This window comes from Labrus bergylta, chromosome 19, assembly GCF_963930695.1.
Source record: "Labrus bergylta chromosome 19, fLabBer1.1, whole genome shotgun sequence".
Classification (NCBI taxonomy): domain Eukaryota; kingdom Metazoa; phylum Chordata; class Actinopteri; order Labriformes; family Labridae; genus Labrus; species Labrus bergylta.
Genome location: NC_089213.1, coordinates 19,831,697 through 19,856,425, shown reverse-complemented (window position 1 = coordinate 19,856,425; position 24,729 = coordinate 19,831,697). Strand labels below are relative to the sequence as shown.

Here is a 24,729-nt window from a genome sequence, read left to right as displayed (position 1 = left end):
CTCCTCTGCAGATCCAGCCCTGCTCCCACTGCTTCCTTTCACCCATTATGACACATATTTGCCCAAACACCAATAGCATGAGGGAGAAAATCAAACTATGTTGTTTACGTACCCATTTGTGCAGAGAATGTAAAAAAGGCTGAAGGTCAAAATGGCCCTTTTTGTTTATCCCTTTGACAGGTGATCAGTAGGGTTTTATCTGCAGTTTATCCGTGTTTGTGTGGGGTTAATGTTGTTGAAGCTGGACAGAAACACCGATGCTCTTGGCTGTGAGGGTTGGTGAGTTATTCCAAGAGTTTATTTTGACTAGTCAAGAACTCCAGACCTGCTTTCACAGCCAGGAAAATCAATATGCAACCTCCAAAGTCCCCTCTCTGTTATATCTTATTCTTACAACTCACTTCTCTCTGCAATACAGAGCACTGGTTGTTTCTGTAGAGGTGGACAGACTGTAGTTGTAATACAGAAGCTGTATCCCCTGTGTTCTCAGGAGACATCGTTTAAGATGTTCATCTGAGCTGCTGATACTGTTTAAAAAAAAAGAGAGGTTCTTATACGGAAATGCTTTAATAGACAAGTTATTGACTGCTTAACATTTTTCCTCTTACAAAATATTCAGCCTTAATTAGTGTATTTTCTCATAGCAAATACAAGGAAATTCACTGGACAAGATTTTAACACATGCAATCAGTCAATTGATCAATCTATCTTTATTTGAACAGCACCAATTCATAACAAATGTTATCTCAAGACACATTACAAAGACCTTACTCATTGTCCTATTATCTACAAAGACCCGACATTAATCCATCATGAGCATCCACTCAAATGTTATTTATTTCAAATTGATTAAAGCGAAGTTATACTATTGCTTACTTTTAACACCAATGAACCTTTCTGCCTGGCTGTTCTGTGGGATTTCTCTTGAAACACTTTACAGTGCTTTGGGTCTCACACTACCCTGCTTTGAATCAATGTAACACTGCACTCTTAAAGCCCTGCAACCTGGCATGGACAGTTAGGACTTAAGAGATGATAAAGTCTGACTCTGGTCAAAATCCTTTTGAAAGCAAGTTTGTAACCTCTCTGACAAAGATGCAAAGTTGGCTGCTCCATTAAACTCACCTATTTAAGTTTTGGTTTAAATGCAACGGCAGGTAATTGTTCTCAGCTTAGATACATGGTCACAATGTCTACCCATTGAGTGATTTTCTCAAGTGATCTCGATTGATTGCTTACAGAGTGTCCTTCATTTACATCCAGCTTTCACTAGTCTGTTCCTCTACAAAAAGTTTCAGAAATTCAATGAATGGTGTAAACAGGGTACATGTGTTGATCAAGGTTTAAAAGCCACAAGGCAAAGCAGAAAATAAATCAATACCCATTGTCTTTCCATTATCTCTTAGCCGCACACTTGAGGTTAACCCTTAATGAATGGCTGCAGCTTGCAGGGCCAATTATCAGCTGATGCTTTAATGTGGAAACCCACTGAATCAAACTGCTGAGAAGGAAATTATTATGTTTTTTTTTTTTTGCTAAATTGGGAATTCCTGCTCCATCTCATATAATTCAATGTGATAACTCCACTGTATTAAAGGATCATTCATGATGAATTGAAAGGACAATCTTTAAACCACTGATATCACCATTTTAAGATTTGGGAATTGCTGTATTGACAAAACCAGGTTAAAACAGTTCTAAATAATGTAACTTCAATCATTATTCAGTATTGCTGTATTCCAATATTCCCTGGATTGTGTTTTGAAATAGTAAGAAGACTTTTATCTGACCTTTGTTTGTTAATGAGCAAGTAGTCCATCTCTCTATTCATAACAGATAAAAGTGGAAGTAGGCTTAGCAAGTTGGCAGACGTCCCTCTCCACAGAAACAATTTCCAGCTCAAACTTCAAAAGAGAGGCACTTGGGAGGCATCATACTCAGTAACTCGCCTTCACCCACACTGACTCCCTGAAAGATAGATTAGTTTCAAATTCCATGAGTCAATCTGCAATTCCAAAGATCAGCATCCCAAGGTTTCCTTCAATCTCTGTAACCCCTACGATGTTGCATTATTGAACTTGTTATTAGGGTAAATGCTTGTAAATAACGTCTTTAACTAATCTAAGCCACTTTGAATTGAGAGCAAATAATGGCTTAAACCAACTACCATATAACAAATAATGAGAATGAAAAAAAATGCAAATTCAAAAGTTTCTCAGCATCAACTGAACATTTAATTCAGTCATTGATATTTCTTCATAATTTGACAACTCTAAAATAATTTCTAATTTGTTGTTTTAACCATAAACTGTAGGTTATGGTAACTCATTTGGCTTCTTATTCCAACATTCACATTGAAAGATGCAATAAATGATACAGTTGATATGGACCAATCCTCAACAAAGGTATATGCTATTATATTACTTTTCATTACTTTTCATTTATATTGTGATATTTAAATGGAAAATCTATTGACAAACAATCAGTTTGTATTTGGCTAATCCAGCATAAGAAATACCTGAAAAATCAGTGTACTTGATCAAAATATATTATTGCAAAAATCCCTCTCATCACTTTAGTCCCACTGATTCATTTGAAGTGTTTTCCTACAAAGGCCTTACTTACATAGGGAGCTATCTAAGAAATAACTTCCTGGAAAGATCTCTGACAGCAGACATACAGCAGACTTCTGGTATATGTGTTTTGTCATATTGCACAAACCTAATTGTCAGAAGGGAATAAAGTTATCTTAGGTCGGAAAGCTTTAAATATCAATGAAATTGAATTTAATATAGTCCTAGTTCAGACAGATGATCCACAGTGCATGTTTCCCCAGTCTCATTGACGTGTTTAGGTCCAGCCCCAACCAGCTTCTGTGTATTGGACTGTCTCGCTCTGGATTATTATTTTTCTCCTGTTTGATTTTGTGTGCTGACTTTATGCCACATGCACGAGAGTGCAATAGATAAAGTTTCCAGGATGTCTCAGCAGGGGTGTGAAGTGTTTTTTGGAGTACTTTATCGAAAGCCTCTTTACATCTTACTTGCCTTTCTGTGCAAACCATGTCCCTGTCTTCTCTCTCTGTTTTCTAATCTCTGCATGATGTGTGTCTCTCGTCTCTCTGGACTCTGGGATAGCCCACATGTCTCCTTGTCTCTTTCCTGTTGTCCCTGCCTGGCTGCACCCACAAGCAAGGCCCATCTTCAGGGGTTGTTAAGATCATTTTAATTTATAATGGCAGTCACTATAAACATGTGAGGAAGCAGCACCATGGTGATGGCGCTCAAACACAATCACAACGTGGGACAGTATTTATAAGGTCTGCCCTGCAGGCAGAGAGTACTTTGCAACGTGTGTATATATAAGTGAGCTTGTGTGTGTGTGTGTGTGTGTGTGTGTGTGTGTGTCATTACGCCTGTGTTGCGCTGTCAGAAAAGGTCTTGAGCGGCATGTGCTCAATCGCAAAATGTGTGTGCAATCATGCAGGTTTAGGTTTATGGTGATTGTGGGTGTGTGCGTGCATCTTTAATGCCTGGCCAGTTGCAATGTGGGCAGAGCACAAACAATAATCAAATGTTAACGACGAAGCCATAATTCTGCAGGCTGCCTGCCACTCTTGTGAGATTATTTCCCCCCTCCTGCTCTAAATGTCTTATTTGCACAATTCCTTCAGGTCATTGTCATTGTGTCTTTCCTCTGCAATGGATACAATTGAAATTCCTGTTGCTGTGATCTTCTTTTCTGCTCTCTTATCTTTGTTAATTTCCATCGGAACATTTTGCTTTCTCTGTCTCTTAGCTGCACCTGTCTGTTTGTCTTCTATGTCTCTTTCCATGTGGTATTTATTTCCTATGATAAACCTTTTCACATCTTTATTTATTATTACCTGCTGATTACATTTACATGAAGCGATTTCTTCTCAACAGGGTTGTTGTTTGAGAAACTTTGTCCGTCTGTTCTTAGTCTGCCAAGAGCTTGTATCTGCTGCTTTTATGCTGCGAATCAAACTGATTCACTCCCTTCTTACTTCATGGTTCTTTGCGACTAAAAAGTTTTCAGTTTATGTCGAATCATGTTTTCCTGTAGAGAGTGCAGAAATGTATTATGGTCAAGAATGAAATATTTTAGATCTGTTCAAAATGAAGCTGCTAACACTGCTCCACGCACACATAAACAGCAAACACACAATTCATCTCATATGGAAACATCAACCATGTCCACCCTGCAACAGTGTGTGTATGCGTTTGCGTGTGTGTGTGTGTGTGTGGGCCCTCTCGTCTCTTCTCTTGGCCCTTAGATTAAAGCAATGTCAGCAAGTGTGGATGAGACCTTACAGATAAAACTTCATCTCTGTCTTTTCCATTCTGGCTCTTCCAGTCTCGCCGTCCTCTCGTCTGTCCGATACATTATTCAGTCACCTCTTTCTGTCTCTTGTCCACTATTTTTTCTTATTATCTATCTCCATGTCTGCCTGATACTCACTCCTTGTGGTCATTGCTACTTTTCCCTGCGACTCCCTTGTTCCTATTTCTATCTCTGACTGAACTATATATAAATATTCTCTCTCTCTCTCTCTCTCTCTCTCTCTCTCTCTCTCTCTCTCTCTTCCTTCATATCTCACTCATTGCTACTTCTCAGTGGTCAATCGATTATCTTTTCCTGCCTATGCCAGCAGACCTTGTGGTGTCCTGTGATGGCCAGACAGCATCCTGTGACCTAGACATGCACCTTAGAAAGCACCAATAAAACTGAAGACAGAATTCTGAGATTATTGCCCAAACTGTGTCCGTCAGCCCTCCATAACCACAGATGATGAAACTATGTAGCCAAACCAATATGTAGTTAACATATAGTGTATTGCCTTTTGCAGGACTGTGATGAATGCACATGGAATCACTGCTTTATGGCCTTAGAGGTGTCAGATTGATAACGATAACACAAATGTGGTCATACACTATGTGTGAACTGGTTTGTCTCAAGCATCCCTACGCTGTTATTGTCGGAAGGAGGGTTAAAAGAGAGACGAGAAAGACAGTCACAAGAAAGAATGTCAACAAGAAGAAGATCTAAGAGGTCTAGGCAGTGAGCGAGCTGAATAAGGGTGGATGTAGTCTGAGATTCAGCAGAGGGATGAATAATTCAAAAGAGTATTATCTCTCTGCTCTCATCCACCTTTCTCCTCCTCAACCTGTCACCTAATTGGTTATAATGAGTTAAAGAGGGGGAGAGGGTGTGTCTGAGAGGCCCACAAGTGGCCCACGGTTTTCCTGGCTCTGCTTCAGCTACACTAAAGAGGAGGAGGAGGAGGAGGAGGAGGAGGAGGAGGAGGAGATACAACAAGTAAAGAATCTAGGATTAAAAAGGGGGAAGTGGACGTTTAGAGAGAAGAAAAGGCTAAACTTAAGATCAAATGTTGAAGTCTGCAGTTTCATGTGGGAGTGACTGAGCTATGTCAGAGCGTTCAGTCCGGTTACATGAAGGAGGAATTGATATGAGGACAGAGTTGTACACTTAATGAAAGCTTAAAATAAAATAAGACTACTCTAGAGTCTATGCTAAGATGAAATAACTATGACCAAAAACTTTAGCAAGCTTTGAAAACTTCCTGTGCTGTATTCAATAAATGAACAAGAGTTTTTACAGAGTGATCTAGTTGTGCTGTGTTTACGGTAAGTGGAAGTACCAGTACATTAGGACCTACTAAACTTTAGCCTACTAAGAAAGTCAGCTTTGAGCTTTTGCCAGCTGTGTCGGGCCGTGATGTCGCCCATTGTGTAAGAAGTTCAAACCTTATCGGTCTTGGCGCACTTGTGTGTTATGGTTGTGCGGATGATGGTGTTGTTTCCTTCGCTGTCCAGGTGATGTAAGCTTTTCCCACCTGGCTCTGGACTCTGTCTCAAAATTACACAAAGCATAACACAAAGACAGTTGCGCAAAGAATCACAGAGACAGACACACAAACATTTATTCTGACAGGGAGGGATAGCAGCACTGACACTGGACAGTGTAGCTCCTTGACTCAAATCACAGCAGCGATAACATTAACAGACAGATAGTAAGGCCACTCCCCCACCAACGGTGGTATCACCATCAAAGAAGGAACCCCATCCTTAGGGACAGGGGTCGCTACCTTGGTTACTAAGTGACAACTGACTGGATTATTATGAGATGGTTTTAGTGTTTTTGATTATGTTTTTATTTTGTTGAGGTACATATGTCGACTGTACTGCTAAAATGACGCTTGTTAAAGAATTTATGCTCTGTCTCAAACCAATAATTCATTATTGTGCAATTTATGTTACTTTGGTTATGTTTTAGTGATTTAAGTGTGTGAATTATTGGTGTTAAATGTAACTACTTGGTGTTACAGTTAGGTTGGGGCACAAATAACTTAGGAAATCTGACAAACAGCCTGGTCAATCTATGGAAATGTATTTACTTTAACACAGTTTTTGGGGTGTTAGGTTGGACAGATGTGGGTGCTATGCCCGAGGTTACATCCACCTCTCTGTTTCCCTGATTATCTCTGTCATAGTCAGTCGTTACAGAAGTGGAAACTGAAGTGCCATGACAAAAGTGCAGGGGTGGGACATGATTTATATACTTGATCTTGAATTGTATGGTTGAACATTTCACCATTAAAAAAAAAACACTTCCAAACTTTAATTTACTTTAAAGCTCAAACGTCAAACTTAGGAAAAAGGAAAAGAATAAGAGCTTTTGTATATATATATAAAATCAATGAAAAAACATTTAGATATGTAGTTATGCTGCAATTTATGACAAGCAGCTCAAGGTCTCCAGGTGTCACATTTTTTAAGGAGCTCAGAAAAAGCGGCTTCAGGCCAACAATGCAAAGATTTAATTTGGTAAACAAACCTTTCAAAATACATTCATCTTAAATGGCTGAATCTGATCTAACAACAGAGCTAAAATTAGTTGGTTAGTTTTGAGTTTGCTAAAATCAGATTTGTGTCATAGAGCTCTGTCATCTTTACACGAAAAAAAAACAAAGGAAATTGTCAGGAAAACTTTTTCCACGTTGTTGGACTTGAATAAGAGGACATTTGGTTTAAAAAAAAAAAAAAAAAAAAAGGAAAATGAATACATGATAGAGAAGCCTATCCGTCTAAAAAATCCATCATTATTTATTGTCCACTAATATTCTTTTGGGCTTAAGAGTTATCTCAAAATATGTTGCATTTTCACCCACATATTGCACAAACAGCATCACATGGCTATTCAGAAAGGACTGTAGGTAGATCTTTTTTGCACTGTGCTTTAAATGTCCTCAACCCTAGGTATTAGTTACGGTGGCCTTAGCATTACTGCGACCATTGTGTCCTCTGTAAATCCTGTCAGCTCCTCCTCGAGATCCGCTGACCACCAGGGTTGTGTGTGACCCTGGCTCACTTTCTCACACCCTGCACTTCAAACTGCTTGGCCAATCCCATTACCCTGGGTTCAAATGTTACAGTCACCGCTTTCTTTTTTGTTGTTTCTCAATCCTGCAGAGATGCCCTTGACCCTCTGTAATCCATCACCGGAGATCCCTGCTGCCATAGTTACGAGGTTAGACCTGTCACAGAGTAATGATGATTGGCCTGAAATTCAGTCGTACTCCTGGTCAAGGAGGGGGATGTAACAGAGTGTGGTGTGTACATGTGATTTAGATCGTGGGGAGTTTCACTTCCAATTAACCTCTGGCAAGTCACATGGTGAGGTCATGACTTCTACTTGGGTGTCTTCTGGTTGATTTCTGAAACTTTTTCAGTGTGAAATACTCTGAAACGAACAGGAAGACATTCAGAAATCCCAAGAATTCTCTCTGTCTCTCATTTGTTATCAACAAAGATCTATCCCCAACCTCCTGCCATGCGCATCCGAGCTGTGTGAAGGTTAACTTGCTCACTGGTTCAATGGTGAAATGTCAGCATTTTACAAGCACTCTGGGACACCTAGTAAGGGGTTTTAGACTCCTTGCTAATTGGTTAGCTGCTGCTAACAATGCCACTGCTAAATGTCAGAGCTCTCTCAGCACTACGTTATAACCCTGGATGGATCTTCAGGCTCTGTTAAGAACAGTTCAGTGAAGACAAGTCCACACATATGTTGAAAAGAGCAGGAATATAAAAAAAAAAAAAACCTCAGTGTGTTGGGCTGAAGTAAAAGGTTATGCGTGTGTGTCCATGGGTTGGTGCCTACGCCAGATAATCGGCTCATTTAGCTCTTTACAATGTTGGCCATTTCTTCACACTTATTGGACGACTGATGTAAATACACTGTGCCTATAATTCTCACAGCTTCACTCAAACTGCCTCTTCTTCCTTAATTACATACATTTTCCATCTATTATTACCGCCTAGTTAAAGCTGCAACAATCACCAAGAAATTGCCTTCAGTTACTATTAATCAAGTACTCGTTAAACAAAACACACACACACACACACACACACACACACACACACACACACACACACACACACACACACACACACACACACATAGTGAATTTAGCCTTTCCCTGTGGTTATATTATCAGTTTGTTAACTCATTGGTGGTTTCCTGAGACCACCGGTGTGAAGTAGCTCCCCCTTTTAATAACAATACACTTATTTCATACATACATCATTTATGTATCCCCAAAGAGATAAATATGAAGGTCAACTATATGAAGAAACAACAAACATTCTGCTTAATGAGCATAAATCAATTTAGTAATAGAATAAAAGATTTTGTCTTTCTAGTTCAATGACGCTGAAATGAAAGACTGAGGTTACTCGAGGAGAAACAGTTACAGCAACACCTGAAATAACAGGTCTACGTTGTGTAGTCCTTTTTATTGAGAGTGTACACGTAATCAGAAATCATTTTTTTCTCATTCTTGCATATATACACTGTAAGCTGCTGCTGTCTTATTGAGCTTATTCATAAAGGTTTCCCACAAATAAAGTGAAAGATATTTTATCTGCCTGCTTACTTTTCTTGCAACATTTTTTTTTGGTTACTCACTGACTGATGTTCTGCTTTCAAAGACAACTGTAACTTGTTTCAAGAAAACGCTAAATGACCATGTGGAATCCAAGGTCAGGTACTTTCCCCCCAAAATGTACAGGTGTGTGATTATTATAAGCCCTGCTAGTTGGTCATTGTTCTTTGCATCCAGGCAGATCAACACTTTCAGACACTCTCTCTCTAAAATGCATTCATGGTGTTGCACTTTACTCATATCTGGCGTGTTGTTTAAAGAGCTGTTCCTGACTAAGTAGCGGACTACAGTGAGAATAGTGAAATCCTTTTCTATGTGTTTATTGGAAAGCAGTTTGCCCAACAGAGGGAAGGGTAGTTTGTGCTTGTTGGTTTTCTGTCCTCTTTGTGGATGAATTAGTCTAAAAATATTGCTATTTGATTGAGGATATAGGATTTTAAAATAACGGGCACAACCTCTTCAGAAAGAAACATTACATAGTGTCACTGGAGAATTGACTTTCACATCATTTAGCTTTGTTCTCTAGAAAACTTAAATGTATCCCGTATTGGACTAAGGGGCTTAGGAATCCTTGAACCTTCACAGCTGATTATGAGACTGCAGGAATTTCATGTTGCTACACTTCATGCATCGTGAGTGATACTAAAAAGTCACAATGTGCAGTTTCAGGGCATTTCTGTGAAACAGAGAACAAGGGGGAAAACATCAAAAGAGCAAAAGTGCATTTGGTGTACCTGCTCTTATTTACAACAAGAGGAAATGTTTCAATGAATCGAACACAGGGAACAAAGGACTCAATGGTGATATGATGTAACTTTGGCTGACAAAATGTGTGTGTCACGGTTTCTGCTACTAGGACTGACATTCTCCCGTGAGGAAAGTGTATCAGTCTAATTGGCACTTTGTTTGAAATGTATCATCTGTGGACCCTCAATGGAACAGCAAGGGGCTCTTCAGTGTGTGTGTAGTGGACTGTGTGTGGCAATTGTGCGTGTGAAGGTTTTCTGTATGTGATAAAACAAATGATTTTGTATTAAGGTTTTCCGTTGGTGCTGCTTGTGATACAAACTGCCAGGTTGCAACTTTTGTGTGTGACTATTAATCATTGCATGTCACTGTTTCTCTCCATCATGTAAATAATTGATTCACATGTAATATTCCTGAAAGTCGGGCATTCAGAGGAGAACATTTTTACACACACACACACACACACACGCACACACACACACACACACACACACACACACACACACACACACACACACACACACACACACATTCTCTCTCTCATGTCAGGTCGCTCCCTCCCCCCTTCCTCATGACCAGAGCCTCTGAATTGCTCCGTCAGCTTCTTTCCTTGTGACAAAGCACTTCTCATCTCTTATTTGTGTTTTTTGTTTTTTTTTGTTCCTGCCTTGAAAAGTTTGTAGTCCCAGAAGAAGAAGGAGCAGGAGTAGAAGGAGAAACGAGGAGGAGGAAGGCAGAGACCTGCCTGTTCTGATCAGTGCTGCGCTGTGCTCTGCAGCCTACCTGTGCATATTTCGCCTGCAGTCGCTATTTAAAGGCAGAGAAATGCTATTAATATCGTTCTACTGTTTCCACCTTTCCCTCTCTTTTTTCTCCTCTCCCTCCTTTCTCTTTCTCCCCCACTCACAACTCTCACACTCCACCCTCTCCCTCACTAATGTACATATTTGCTCCTGTTACCTCTCTCCTGACAGGGCTCAATACTTCCTCCCTTCTGTTGCTTATTTGTAAGCCCTACCTTGTTGTTGGCATTGTGTTGGTGAGTTGTGTGTTTGCTATTGACTTTCACTTTTCTAGACAGTAAAGTAGTACAGTGCTTCTACATATGAAGGACATAGGTTCACACGTCTGTCAGCCTCTGCTACAAAAAACATCCCATGTTCTATTTTTTTTTTTTTTTATGTGTATTTGAGCAGCTCTATAGGTTTCCTAGTGAATGTCCTTGTGGAAGGTGTCCCTGTTCAATGATTGGACTGTGTGTGTGTGTGTGTGTGTGTGTGTGTGTGTGTGTGTGTGTGTGTGTGTGTGTGTGTGTGTGTGTGTGTGTGTGTGTGTGTGTGTGTGGTCTCTTTGTATTTGTGAGTTTGTTTAACTGTTGTGTGTGTGTACGGGCTTGCAGGTCAATTTTCTGAAAGCTTTCTGAAGCATTGATCACTTCTGGCTCCATACACACACCTGCACTTACATGCACATTATTCCCGAGTACAGGTATAGGTACAGGTATGGTCACATGACCCCCTGGATCCATTCACTTTCTCCTCACTCGTTTATCTTTTACATCAACACACATCATTCCTCACAATTTTCTACATCAGTTTCCTCTTATTTTTTTTTGATGCTGCATCCTCTCTTCTCTCCTCCCTCCTCCCTCCACCTGCACTGTTGTGTGTAACTGATAGCTGCTTTATCACATAGCAGTTATTCAATCAAAAGTGCACTTCAGGTCCGCTTCTCTCTGATGGGCATGCTGACTGGGACGGAGTGGAGAGCGCTAACCACATAAACACTTCCAGAAAAACACACAGTACAACACAGCATTACTATATCTCTTATTTGTTTATTAGCACTGGTAATACCTATTTATCTTTCTAATATTTTCACAGTCCAGTCAGAGTAATGTGATATCTCCCTCTTCACTTATGTATGCTTACAGGAAAAGTGCAGTAAAAGCACCCTGCCTCCCCTCCATTAGATGCAATCTGGTTGCCCTGAAGGCTGCTGTGCATTCATTTGTTGTCTGGCCCAGCAGAAGCCTGACGACCCTCTGGAGCTTTACCGGCTGGGAGCCAAAGTGTATGCACTCTATACACAGAAGCTTGTGCTGTGTAACAGTGATCAGTCACAGAGTACAGATACCAAACCGAGATACATTCTATGGATAAATATGCAGAGATTTATGTGTTTAGTTTCTTAGCTGCTTTTCTTGTATTTGTGTAGTTTGTTCTTTCTTTCTGTCTTTCTTTCTTTCCTTTTTTTCTTAATTTCCCTCTCTTCTGTTCTTTCCTTATTCCTTTACCTTTTCATTCTCTTCTTCTCCATATCTTTCTTCATCTCTTTATTGCTGTCTTTTTTTTTTTTTTCTGTTTCTTTTTGAAGTTTTGATTTTAAACTTCTTACTTAATTTGAATTTTTCTTTCTTTCTTTCTTTCTTTCTTTCTTTCTTTCTTTCTTTCGTTCTTTCGTTCTTTCATTCTTTCTTTCTTTCTCTCTCTCTTTCTCTCTTACAATGTCCCCCTATGCTTGCAGTTTTCTTGATTCTCCACAGTGTCCATGAGACAAATTGCACTTGGTCGGCTTTTGGAGAACAGTCAGATATTGTGTGTACATTATAGCAGAGCATGCAATATTCTTTGTAAAAGTTCTGGGGCAATTACTTATGCAGACAGCCTCACAGTAAAGCTCCTGTGCAGCCGACGCACATAGATTAGATGATGCATTAGATCAAAAGGGCCTTCGTGATTGGCTACTTGACATGTAGTGCATCTTTACATTAGCGTCTTGATCTATGAGTATAAAGAGCCTGTACTGTCTGGAAACATGTCCAGGCTGTGACATAACCGCAAGGCCATCTGCGCACCCAGCATGGTTATTTTTTAACTCAAAAAATATGCTCTGTTATTTTTATTTTTCCTTACATATAAGAAGAAAATATTTTCTTTAATCAGTCTGGGTTGAGCCGTGTCCTTAGGAGACTAATCCTTAAGATTTGATTAACTGAGACTGCTGTTTTGCTGTTAAATGATACTTTCCCTGAAAGTAAAGAGAGACAGTGGATGGTGGTACTTGGGTGGATAGTGGATGGGGCAGAGGGAGAGTGCTCTCAGGAAAAATATGACCATGTGATCCATATTAACACCAGAGAGTATTTGGTATAGGTAGTATTAAACATTCATGTATGGCTTTGGCAGATATTGAGGCCTGCTTGTGGCTTGTGGTCTGGACGAGAGGAGGTTTTCAGGGGTTTGTTACGCGACACTCAGTATTTTCTACATTTTGATTACGCAAACAGGCTGCGTAGACAGATATGGTGAGTTGTTGTTGGCAGTCACTCATTGCAGTGTTTTTTGAGATACTGTGTGTGAGTGATAGTATTATATTCAGATAAATGCAGAGTTGCTTTCAGAACCTTTTTATAAGGAAATGTTGTGTTTGCATTTTGTAAAAGCAAAGCTGTCGATCCAGCGATCTGTGCTGTAGCATTTTTCCTGTCATAAAGCACCAAGTCAATGAAAAGAATCCACCTGAGATGCTGCCCCAACTAATCGCCTCCTTATGGAGACGCACACAGCGCTTTGAGTTAATTGAGGGGGAAAAGACAGACAGTTTAGTCAGCACATTACTCTGGTGATGAACGATCCAAAATGCTTTGTTTGATCCATCTGGGTATTTTTTCAAACTTTGCTGTGGCTGAAACACAAACTCTCCTGCGTGCATGCATCAGTGGGCTGAGATATATACAGCAGTAATTTGGGGGTGTCTGTTTATTCACGCTTGATCCACCTTGTATTTAAATTTACTGCGTCTCTCCTTCTGGAAACCACGACTGGGCAGACAGACGAAACAAAAACAGTCAGGGAGGATGCTCATTTTCTGACTCCACACACTCAAGGTGACAAAAGAGTGACCCGTATGAGCGTGATAAGGAGGAAAGACCTCTACAAAAAGATGTTTGTCCAATCTTGTTGCCAACCTTTGATTTATTATTCCTAGCCCTCTGGGTTTTCTCTACTTTCAACATGTTAATTGCAACCAACTTTCAATTTCTTTATGCTTTCATTTAGTTTTTCATCCATTCATTCTCACATTATTTTGAACTTTCTTTTTCCTTGCTAACTAATTTTCCTAACTATGTGATTCGTTTGTTTTAGTAACATGATTCTTCAAGATATTACACGGGAGTGAAGGCTGCTGAGAGGTGTGTTCAGTAAAGTCAGTCTAATTTAGTAGGTAGCCTGCTGCTGACTTTTAAGGGGAGATTATACAAATCAGCAATCATTTGGATGGTTATTCCCCTCTTACATACAAACATTTTGATTTTTTTTTAAAGTTAAACTTTTGAATTTATTGGTACTATCAGGAAAGTCAGTCAACTGGTAGGTTGCAGGACATAATCGTGAATCATTTCCGCCATCATTTTCGCAGCATTTCTTCTTCTGCACAAAAATTCTGTATTTTTAAGTATTCTTCATCTGTTTATTATGAGATGCGAAAAGATTATCATCATTGGTCCCCCATTGGGCGAAATCGTCTTCAACAATGTAGGTGACAGTGGGTGATGGAATCCACAGTGGGGAGGCTACTGAAAAGATATTTTATACCTTCTCGAAAAATTGAAACTGAAACCACTAATTTCACTCCAGGTTCACAATTGAGGCATCGAATCAGTCTTGTGCTGCTTGTGTTAGAGTTGTTATCAGATCAAAGGAATGTACTCTATTGCCTATAGGGGTCTAACTGAAACAGACCATTGACCACCTGCAACATTCACCACAATGTTAAATGTTAGCAGAATTCTTCTGGAGGAAATCGATTGTGAGCACATTTGTATTTCAGTGCATGCCACATTCCTGACCATGGAGACATAGTGTGTACATGACTGCTTCATCTCATGGTGCGCTCATGTGATCCCTGATGAACTGATGATAGCAGTTACATGCTCGGCACATGTTTTCAAACTCAATGAAATCATCTGTCTGACCCAGCAGTTACCATCTCCACCTGATGGTGAAATGCTAGATGCTCATTAATTCACATACATAAGCAGCTTTCCCAAATTCATACTAACATCCATGCTAACATTCATCAACATCCAACACATGAGGTTGGTGCCTTGCTCAAGGGAACTTAGGCAGTGCTTAGGAAGTGAACTGGCACCTCTCCAGTCACCAGACCAATTTCCAGACTTGGTCTGCACCGGGAATTGAACCGACAACCCTCCGGTTCCCAACCAAAGTCCCTACAGACTGAGCTACTGTTGCCCCAAATTATCACGTTTTTCCAACAACTTCTGCATTAAATATTCAACTTATTCATTATGCAGTATTACAATTTAGCTTTTTCAGCAAGCAGCATTCGTTGTTCAATTTCTTCTGAAATTGCATTCTCTAGTTTCTGATGTTATGTTGATGAAAGAGTCTAAAAACTCCTTTGAACTTTCCAGAATTTGCAGCCACAGCTGTATGCCTCTGCTCCCATTTTTGTTTAGCAGCTTTTAAATTTGGACCCTTAAAGTGCATTTCATTTCACACAAATGATCCATGGTGCGAGACTCGTTTATCGCATTACTAATCAAAGAGAAGGGGCACCATTGTGTGAGACCATGAGTATTTCAACAAGTGTTGTGTAACTGTGGAGTTTGATATGTAGACCAGCTGGGCCAGCAGCTGCCACCTGGATAATCCTGCCCTGCTGTTTTCTATTTTCATGGCACAGAGGGCATGTTGGTGTGTGTTCTCACTTTTGTTTCTGTCCATGCTCTTATTATTTAAGTGTGTATGTTGTCATACAATAATTATCTGGTTTCATATTTAATGGGCTTTGGTTTTTGTCACCGAGTTTCATTACATATGTCATACACAAGGGTTATTTTTATGACAATTACCTTCCAGTTAGGTTGGTCAATTTACTTTGGTAACCTCTGTCTGATCCATTCAGCAGTTTTCATGCATATGACTCTATTATTTCTGTATTTTATTGTTGTCTATTTTTTTTTTTTTTACCACATCTTTATTCTTGACAAGAGGTTTTGGACACAATTTGAAAAACTCAAATCTTACCAACTTTTTTTTTTGAGTGGATAGAGCTGTAAACAAACACATGTATATTCTTAAAGTTATTAAACAGAAAGTTCAAAATGTTACCAAGTTGAGTTTTTTCTGTAATCAAATGAAAGGAAACATATGAAATAGCTGTTGATATGCTTTTCCTAACATGTGCGTTGTTTACAGTATGGAATTAAGTAAAATGTTTTTAACTGTTCATACTTTTGGACATGCAAGCTGAATTATCTGAACTATTATTATCTATATATAGTCTATATAATTATTTATATTATTATTTGTCTGATGTTATATGGTTTCTTGAAACCTTCTCTGTAGATGACATAAACACATCCTCTTCTTAAGATGGTGTTCTGCACATGTTATCCCATTCCTTGTGTTTCTCAAGATAACTTCATAGTTGTAGAAAAGTCTTGTGTTGGTAGACTAAATTATTTGTTGAAGTTGTTCAAATGACTTGATGTTTTAAACACTTGGGGGATATACTGTATATCGATCATGTTTGTAATGACCTGGTTGCTCTGTATATGTTTCAGTTTCCTCCTGGTGTTCAGCTGTTTGGTGCTGTCCGTGTTCTCCACCATCCCCGACCACCAAAAGTTTGCGAACCAAGGCCTCTTCATCCTGGTATGATCCCTGCCCTCTCTGGCATGCTTAAACACACACACACAAACACACATATAACCACTTCAGCATCCAGTTCCACTCGCTGACCTTCCGTACACAGCATCTGTGTATCCATATGTGCTTGCGTACATGTTGCTTTGTTGGCCAGTTAAAGCGCAGACAGCCATGTAAGCAGGTGGAAGGATTCAGGTGTTGTTGACAGTGCAGAAAATCACAGACATGATCCACTAATCCTAATAGCCATCATATAATCTCCCCTTCTTCCTCTGTGCTCCAGCTGCTTTAGTGAAAGGTAAAGGACACTAGCTTTCTCCTTAGCCCCCCCCCCCCCCCTTGCTTCCCACCTTGCTCTCCCTTACGTGTTGTTTAATGGCCGCACTTTTGACTTCAACGTTCCCTCCATTCCCTCTTTGGATCAATCAGCCGCCCATTAGTGGGCAATCAGCCATTAGTGGACATTACTTACACGAGCACCTGCGCTAATGACTGATTGGCTCAGTGCACCTTAAACTGTCGTGAAAGCAAGAGATAGACAGAATAAAGACAGAGTGGCCTGTTAATAGGCTGTAATTGGTGTCATATTATTTTTTATAATTTGGGACCTTTTATTTAAGGTTTTGAACATGTAATTCACATAAAACTTTCAGCCTTTTTTTCTACCAACAAAGACGTTACAAGTATGACATGGCAGATAGTAACTTATAGAGGAAGGAACATTCAAGTCATGTAAAGAATTTGACTTATGAGTGTTTTCCATAAATTCAGATAAAAGTGTGTCTGATGTTTTCATAAAGAGAAGAAAAGATTGAAAAATCAACCTCACAACTTCTATTTCCAACACACATGACAACGTGTACATTTTCAAACCCTTTAAACTAAGGAATTCAAATGATTATCTGTATTTTGGGGCTTTTTGCCTTTATTGATATAGGACAGTGGATAGAGTAGGGAATCTGGAGAGAGTGGGGAATGAGATGCAGGAGAGGAGCCACAGGTCAGACTGAACCCAGGAGGACTTGGAGGACTTAAGCAGGCGGGACCTAACCTCTAGGTCATCTGGATCCCTTAATGTTTTTTTTTTTAACTTTGCTCTAGTTTATGTCTATGTCACACACCTTGTTGTTCAGTGTATGACTCTTATATTGCCCGTGGCTCACATGGTCTAAAAATGTGTGTATTTAACCAGATGGATGAAAGTGAAAACTACAATTTTTCATTTTCGGGGACTGTTCTTTTCAGAAATCGATTACCTATTTAAAGTTACTAATACATACAAAACTCTATGAATAAAAAATGTAAGTTTAACATTTTAAATAAAAGAAATATCCAGATGAAGGACACTCAATAATGTTGGAAAAAGGTTCTTACTTATCTGGTGCATGACACTGTCCTATGTGTGTTTGTGTGTGTGTGTTTTGATTTTTAGGAGTTTGTGATGATCGTGGTGTTTGGGTTGGAGTACTTCATCAGGATCTGGGCGGCTGGCTGTTGTTGCAGATATCGGGGATGGCAGGGGCGGCTGAGATTTGCCAGGAAGCCCTTCTGTGTCATAGGTTCGTGTTGGTTTGTGTGTGTGTGTGTGTGTGTGTGTGTGTGTGTGTGTGTTTGTGTGTACACAGCACGCAAACCCGCGTCAAAGCCCTGCACCTGTTTGAAATGGTATAACCTTGTAATGAATGTTCTTGATCTCTTCTCTTGGTGTTTTCTCTCCACAGACTTCATAGTATTTGTGGCTTCCCTGGCAGTGATAGCAGCCGGTACGCAGGGGAACATCTTTGCCACGTCAGCCCTGCGCAGCATGCGATTTCTGCAGATCTTGCGTATGGTTCGTATGGACCGACGGGGAGGCACCTGGAAACTTCTGGGCTCAGTTGTTTACGCTCACAGCAAGGTTGGGACAACACACGGCTAAAAATAGTAACTTTTACTACAAAAACAACCTTGTTTTGGTTTACATCTCAAAAACACTCACAGTCTGGTAAGTCGTGCAGATATTATATAGAATACTGCAAAAATTCATATCATACCTCATATCTAGTCGACAATATGTCTTACACTTAATATACTGTATCAAAAGCCCTATTCACCTGACACCCAGATAAACATTGTATTTTAAGATATTACAAGCAAATAAATAAGGTCTTAACTGCTTGCAATGAGTAAAAATAGCTGCCAGAAAAAAATGCACTTGTTAAGTTACTTGAAATGAGATCATTATCTTACTTTAAAAAATGTAACAAGTACATTTTGATATTGATCTCATTTCAAGATGAGGTTTAACGGTGGGGAGAGTTATTAAAATAATGGAAATAGTGGTTACTAATACCATAAATAACTTCATAACTCTATGTTTTGTGGAGTATGTGGGTAATTCTATTTGATAACCAGCTGTTACTTAATAACATTTTCTGCCCTCAAACACTGAACTCTTTTTTAGCTCCTACAATTAGTTTTTGTGCTGACCCAAACACCACACACCCGCTGGTCCACACCAGAACACAATAAGACGACATTGATGAAGATGAATTGATGTATCAGCTGTCTAAGCAGAACTGCACAGCCAAGTCAAATTTGAAGCCAAATGTGATGATGGGAAATTGAGTCAATAATGATGATAGTGATATGGTAATGACAGCAGGGACTGTGTTGTTAAAGATGTTGTTGTTACTGCTGACAGGTGTGATTGATACCTCTTCTCTGTCTCACTCTCTCACAGGAGCTGATTACAGCGTGGTACATCGGTTTCCTGGTCCTGATCTTTGCCTCCTTTCTAGTCTACCTGGCAGAGAAAGACATCAACTCAGACTTCAACACCTATGCAGACTCCCTCTGGTGGGGGACTGTGAGTACTACAGTGCATACTACACACAGCGTCTTCGTGGCTTCACAAATAATATTTGTCAAAATTGACAATTTGTTGAGATTTAAGCATTTGTGATGCCCATGCAGAGAGATGTCCTATTGGTTTTGCTTTATATGATCATAGTTGTAGAAAAACCGACTTGAATTATGAGGAGAAAGAGGAAAAGTATGATGTGCAATAAAGATCCCCAATCCAAAACACCACTGTTATGTGGCCTGCACTTTAATGATCTAACCTAATCATTGCTGACAGGGAACATCAAAGATACAACATTTAGCAGTAGGAAAGGAGCTTATTTACACAAGATCAACATATTAAGTTGCTTACATCCATTCATTTGTTTTATTCTGAAGGTGTAGGTGTAGTGTGTGCTCTCTAAAATAACCCTTGTGTTTTTTTTGGCTTTTAGATAAAGAACTGCACTTTATATTGTTTTTTCTCCCATCAAGATTACTCTAACCACTATCGGCTACGGTGATAAGACCCCTCGTACCTGGCAAGGACGGCTCCTAGCTGCCGGCTTCGCTCTGCTGGGAGTTTCCTTCTTTGCCCTGCCTGCTGTAAGTCTCCTACATGCTCACATCTTTATATTTACTCACAACCCTGTTTATGGCGCCACTCAGCCCCAGTCATCTCTCTTTGATTTGCCCTCTGACCCTCAGGGAATTCTGGGATCAGGCTTTGCTTTGAAGGTTCAGGAGCAGCACCGACAGAAGCACTTTGAGAAGAGGAGGATGCCTGCTGCCAACCTGATACAGGTAACGAGTCATAGAGGCTCTTTTAATATGAAATAGGAACTTAAGTGGAAGGTCAGGTCAGGTCAGGGGTTAACTTTTACTTTGTGTCTTTCTTTAGGCTGCATGGCGTCTCTACTCCACAGATGCCAAACACTCCTATCTAACAGCTACATGGTACTTCTATGACAGCATGCTGCCTTCGTTCAGGTAGGATTTCCCATGAGTCCAGCACTCTGTGGATTCAACCTTAAGATTTCTGTGGTTGTCTTTGGTCCTTTGTTTAATGTGTTATGAATGCAGACAGAGATTCCAGAGGAGCACCATAAAATAGTGAACTGTTCCTGCTCATACATTGAATTTGTCAGAAAAAAACCCCACAAATTAAAAAAACAAATTGACCTTCGAGAACCATTTACACTTTAAAATAAAGAAAAGGAACAGTGTTTCCTCTCACGTTAAGACATTATTTGAAAATGCCCCTTTCAATTTATTTGCCACCACTTTTCAAATATATTTTCATTCATTTTGTTCTCACAGTGGTTTCTTATAATTTGTATTTATGTATTAATTTGACTAATTTGTATTTCGCTTGAAAGGAGGGGAACATGTGAAACACAAAAAAAGTGTAAACTTTCACATTGCATTTTTATAAATGATCACATTTTCACTCAAATATCCCTCTTCTTTGAAGTGTTTGGACCATTATTTTTGGCCTTTTTGTGAGTTTTCTCTTTTTTTTGTTCATTTGTCATGTTTTTATTTTTATTTTTGCACGTGGGGGTGTCAGAGAACTGACGCTCCTGTTCAGTCATCTCCAGCGACAACGTAACAACAAGAAGGTTCTCCACAACTCCTACCACGCGCTGCTGTCTGGGCTGCGGCCCTACAGCTCCCCCTACCTTTCGGGGGACAGGTACGCACCTCCACCTCTCTCACAGCCTCACACTACATCCAGACAGGTGGCTGAAAGTCCACCTCCCCTTACAGTCAGACACGCAAACACTATCAAAAGAGTAAACGCAGGACATAATACTTCCCTCAATCTGACAGAGCTTTCTACACGGACATGTGTGTGTGTGTGTGTGTGTGTGTGTGTGTGTGTGTGTGTGTGTGTGTGTGTAACAATGTGTTACTAATGCTGATCTGAGACCACTGTGTTGCAGGCCCCCCCACTGCTTCTCTGCATCTTTGTCTGCTCAGTTCATACACACGCCATCTTCACCGCCTCCCACTGTTCACTCACTGGTTGCCTCTATCTTTCTCCTTCTTTCTTTCCCTTTCTGCCCATTGTGTCTTTTCAATGCCATCCATCCTCCATCCTTCATCTGTTCTCAGGAAGGCAGAGACTCCATGCAGGTTTGTTCCTCTAGTCAAGAGCTGTGCTTGTTGATATAAAAAAGTGTAGTAGAAGTTAGAGCAGTCTTGCTGCGTTTCTTCATATGTTTCTAAGCTTGAAGCCAGGTCTACAAAGAGACTACTGGACTTTTGCATGCAGAAGATAAAAGGAGCATTGGATACAAGTTCATATGGTTGAAATGTCTTTGATTTAAGGAGCTCCTGTCACACTGTGATGTTTAATGGGCTGTTTGGATGAATATACTCAAGTTAAACCTCCACCTTTGCATGATCCTACAAACCCACCTCTTCTCACGTCTCACTGTCTCCATAATCCAAATCTGCCTCTCCAAATTCAATTGACCAGTTTTAGGTAAGAAAAGAAAATCAAAATGAGGGCTTTTTGGAGTATTGAGATGTCACACCTCGCCCTCCCCCCAAACTTTTCTTTTGGTACGTTATTCTTACGGGCTTACCATGTACCCAGGACTTCTCATCCTCCTTCCCCTCAAACCATTCTTCCACTTCCTCTCCTCCCCTCACCCTCTTTCCCTCTTCCTTGTGTGTCTCCTCAGTCAACTGCTTTCTAAAAAACGGGGTCTCTTCCGGATTCATGGTGGCCGCAAGCAGAGGTATCCACGGCAACGATCCTGTGCACGGGGCACGCTAAAAACATCATCAAAACAATAACAACACTCCTACTGGTCATTAAACCCAAACAACCTGCTCATCTTTCCTGAAACACTCAAAATTTGTGGACTGGTGCAACGGCTTGCCGACGTCTTTTTTTACGGAGGCATTAAAAAAGAATTAACCTTTCTACAAAACAAACTTTTCTGTAGTAGCAGTTCAGCCATATTCTACATTCTCTCATAAAATCATCGAGCAAGCCGTCAACTCTTCTCCACAAATCTTTTAGTGTTTCCTTTACAGTGATGACATTTTCGCCATATCATTTCTAAAATGATGGAGGATCTAGTTCTGATCTTACTTTGTCTGCTTGAACGTCATGATAAACCATAATGCAGAAAACACAAAACAAGTCAATATGGTTTATTCCTATGACTAAAGTACATTTTTCTTTGAAGCCAGTCATGAATGTTTCATCAAACTTCTTTGATGAAATGATGAAAAAAAATATCCACTCAACAACTTTCCCTCAATCGGAACAGAATAAAAAAAACACTCACATTGGCTTTATGTTTTCAATTCACTTGTTTTTCCTCATTTATAATGTCTTCTTGGAGAGAAGGTTTAAATAATTCAGCATGCTCTCCCATGTCTTAAAAGTCATATAACCTTTTTGACAAAATCAGTGTGTTTGTGCTGTTTGTTTAAAAGGTTTTTAAGTGCGAACATGTTTCAGTTGGCATGCTGTATTTTTCCAATGATTTGGACGGCTTCAGTAAGATTTATGGTCCTGAGTGCATCCAAATCGTTCACAAGAGCATGCAGAAGTCTTTCACTCCACCTTCCTCACGTTCTCCAGTCTACCTGAAGCATTTCAGCTTGCTTGTTATGAAATGCTATTTTCCACCAACCTCCCTTAACTATTTAAATTTTAATTTAAATAGCTGGCTGTAACTCACGAACAAAACAAAGAGTATATCATCGTAAAGAAATATGGGGGTGAATGACTGGCCTGGAATTGATGCGTGGTGCATGATGTTTGCATTTCCTTATGGATCCGTGACAGTGTGTAACATGTCAATGACTGCAGAGCAGGAGTGCTACCCAGAGCATGCCATAACAGAAGCGTTAGAGTGAGAATGGCCGCCAAATAGCTCTCCTCCCGTAAATAGACGACCTCACATACCAGCCTGCCTTTGGTAGTGGTGAGTGGTACGGAGCACTAAATGAGGATCCTTTTGTGCGGCTGCGCTTTGAAGCCGATATTTCGATGCTTATTTACTCTGCTGAAGGGATTAAGGAAGCGTGTCTTTTCATTCTGATGGCGGGTGGAACATTTTTTTTTTTCTGCCATCCCAGCACTGCTACAAGACTTGAATCAGGTTTCAGTCATATTTTGCTGATTCAGGTGCTACGATAGGCACATTAAAAAAGCAAATCCCCAGGGCAGAATCAGTCTTTAGAAGTATATTGAGTGTTCCTTGTGATCAAACTGCATGCATGATAAGTCAGCTAGTCTGCTTCGCTGAGCAGCAAAAGCAAGAATGTTTGTGTCTCTGTTTTGTCTGTTGGCGGTTGTTGTAAAAGTCAAAAGGCCATATTCTGTATTTTGTGTTAATTAACTAACAAACTCTTTTCTAACAAGCTCAACCTCCCCTTTGCCGCATCTCTAAACTCCCAGGATCACACAGCTTAGTTTGCCATGGAGGTCAAACGCATGGACTTTTTGATTATATTTATTTTTTAAAAACGTTGCCTACCATGATCCGCAAAGATGACTCTGCCTTCAGATGTTTGACTCATTTATCTCCACTGTCAGCAGTAAAATGGGATTCCGGGATCGGATCAGGATGAACAATTCCAGATCGTCCCAAACCCTTAAGAACAAGGCGTCTCCACTGCCCCCGGGCTCAGGTGTCCGCTGCTCTCCCAGCCAGGAGAACGTCCAAGAGGCCACCAGCCCGGGGAAGGTCCAGAAGAGCTGGAGCTTTAACGACCGCACGCGTTTCCGCACCTCGCTTCGACTCAAACCACGCCCACCTGTCGACGGTAGGAGAAACAAACGCACTCGAATACTGTCACACTCATGGATTGTCCTGCATCTTAGTTTGTCTCTCTCTGCCTGGGCCCAGTGGATGGTGTCGGTGAGGACAGTGTGGAGGACAAACCATATTGTGACGTGGCCATGGAAGACATAATCCCTGCAGTAAAGACTCTCATACGCGCTGTCAGGTGAGTCCTGCTATCAAACAGACTACTAGATACCCTTACAGTGGACCTCTTTACTCATATGCACTAATATGTTCATCCTTCTCCAACCCTGGATTGGTTAAAACCAGGGCTGTCAGTGTTAACGAGTGAGGCGTGGTGTGATTAAGGTCTGAGATTAATGCATTCATTGAGCTCACAAATGACTAATTTCACTTAAAAAATAAAAAAAACCTCCCTGACAGCTCAGCTGACAAGTCAAAAGTGAAACGCATCTCGTGTCAAATGGAATCTAATCACCAGTAAATCAAAAAAGCATACAGTTGCAGCTGATCCGACTGATGTCAGTGGTCAACCGCATCACCAACAGGACGGGTTCTCTCCGGGTACTCAAGCTCCTCCCACTGTCCAAAGACTTGCTCCTTACGTTTGTGTCTTTAAACTGTCCCTTGGTGTGAATGTGAACATGAATGTCAGCCCTGTGATTGACTGGTGACCTGTCCAGGGTGTATCCCACCTTTTCCAAATGACAGC

The 24,729-nt window shown here is 40.3% G+C and overlaps 1 protein-coding gene across 8 annotated transcripts in view; it reads left to right on the top strand.

The window, feature by feature from the left end:
- The window catches only part of LOC109999224 (potassium voltage-gated channel subfamily KQT member 4), a 43,166-nt gene that overhangs the window by 8,021 nt on the left and 10,416 nt on the right, over positions 1 to 24,729 (top strand). Inside the window, exons 2-13 of one of the 8 annotated variants that reach the window (XM_065947816.1) lie at positions 16,332 to 16,422; positions 17,849 to 17,975; positions 18,138 to 18,313; positions 19,139 to 19,264; positions 19,735 to 19,845; positions 19,948 to 20,043; positions 20,141 to 20,229; positions 20,810 to 20,935; positions 21,358 to 21,378; positions 21,933 to 21,989; positions 23,807 to 24,036; positions 24,120 to 24,219. In XM_065947816.1, the coding sequence (XP_065803888.1) occupies positions 16,332 to 16,422; positions 17,849 to 17,975; positions 18,138 to 18,313; positions 19,139 to 19,264; positions 19,735 to 19,845; positions 19,948 to 20,043; positions 20,141 to 20,229; positions 20,810 to 20,935; positions 21,358 to 21,378; positions 21,933 to 21,989; positions 23,807 to 24,036; positions 24,120 to 24,219 (1,350 nt within the window). The remainder of the gene's footprint in view (positions 1 to 16,331; positions 16,423 to 17,848; positions 17,976 to 18,137; positions 18,314 to 19,138; positions 19,265 to 19,734; positions 19,846 to 19,947; positions 20,044 to 20,140; positions 20,230 to 20,809; positions 20,936 to 21,357; positions 21,379 to 21,932; positions 21,990 to 23,806; positions 24,037 to 24,119; positions 24,220 to 24,729) is intronic. The other 7 variants (XM_065947817.1, XM_065947818.1, XM_065947820.1 and 4 more) reach the window with 7 other exon arrangements.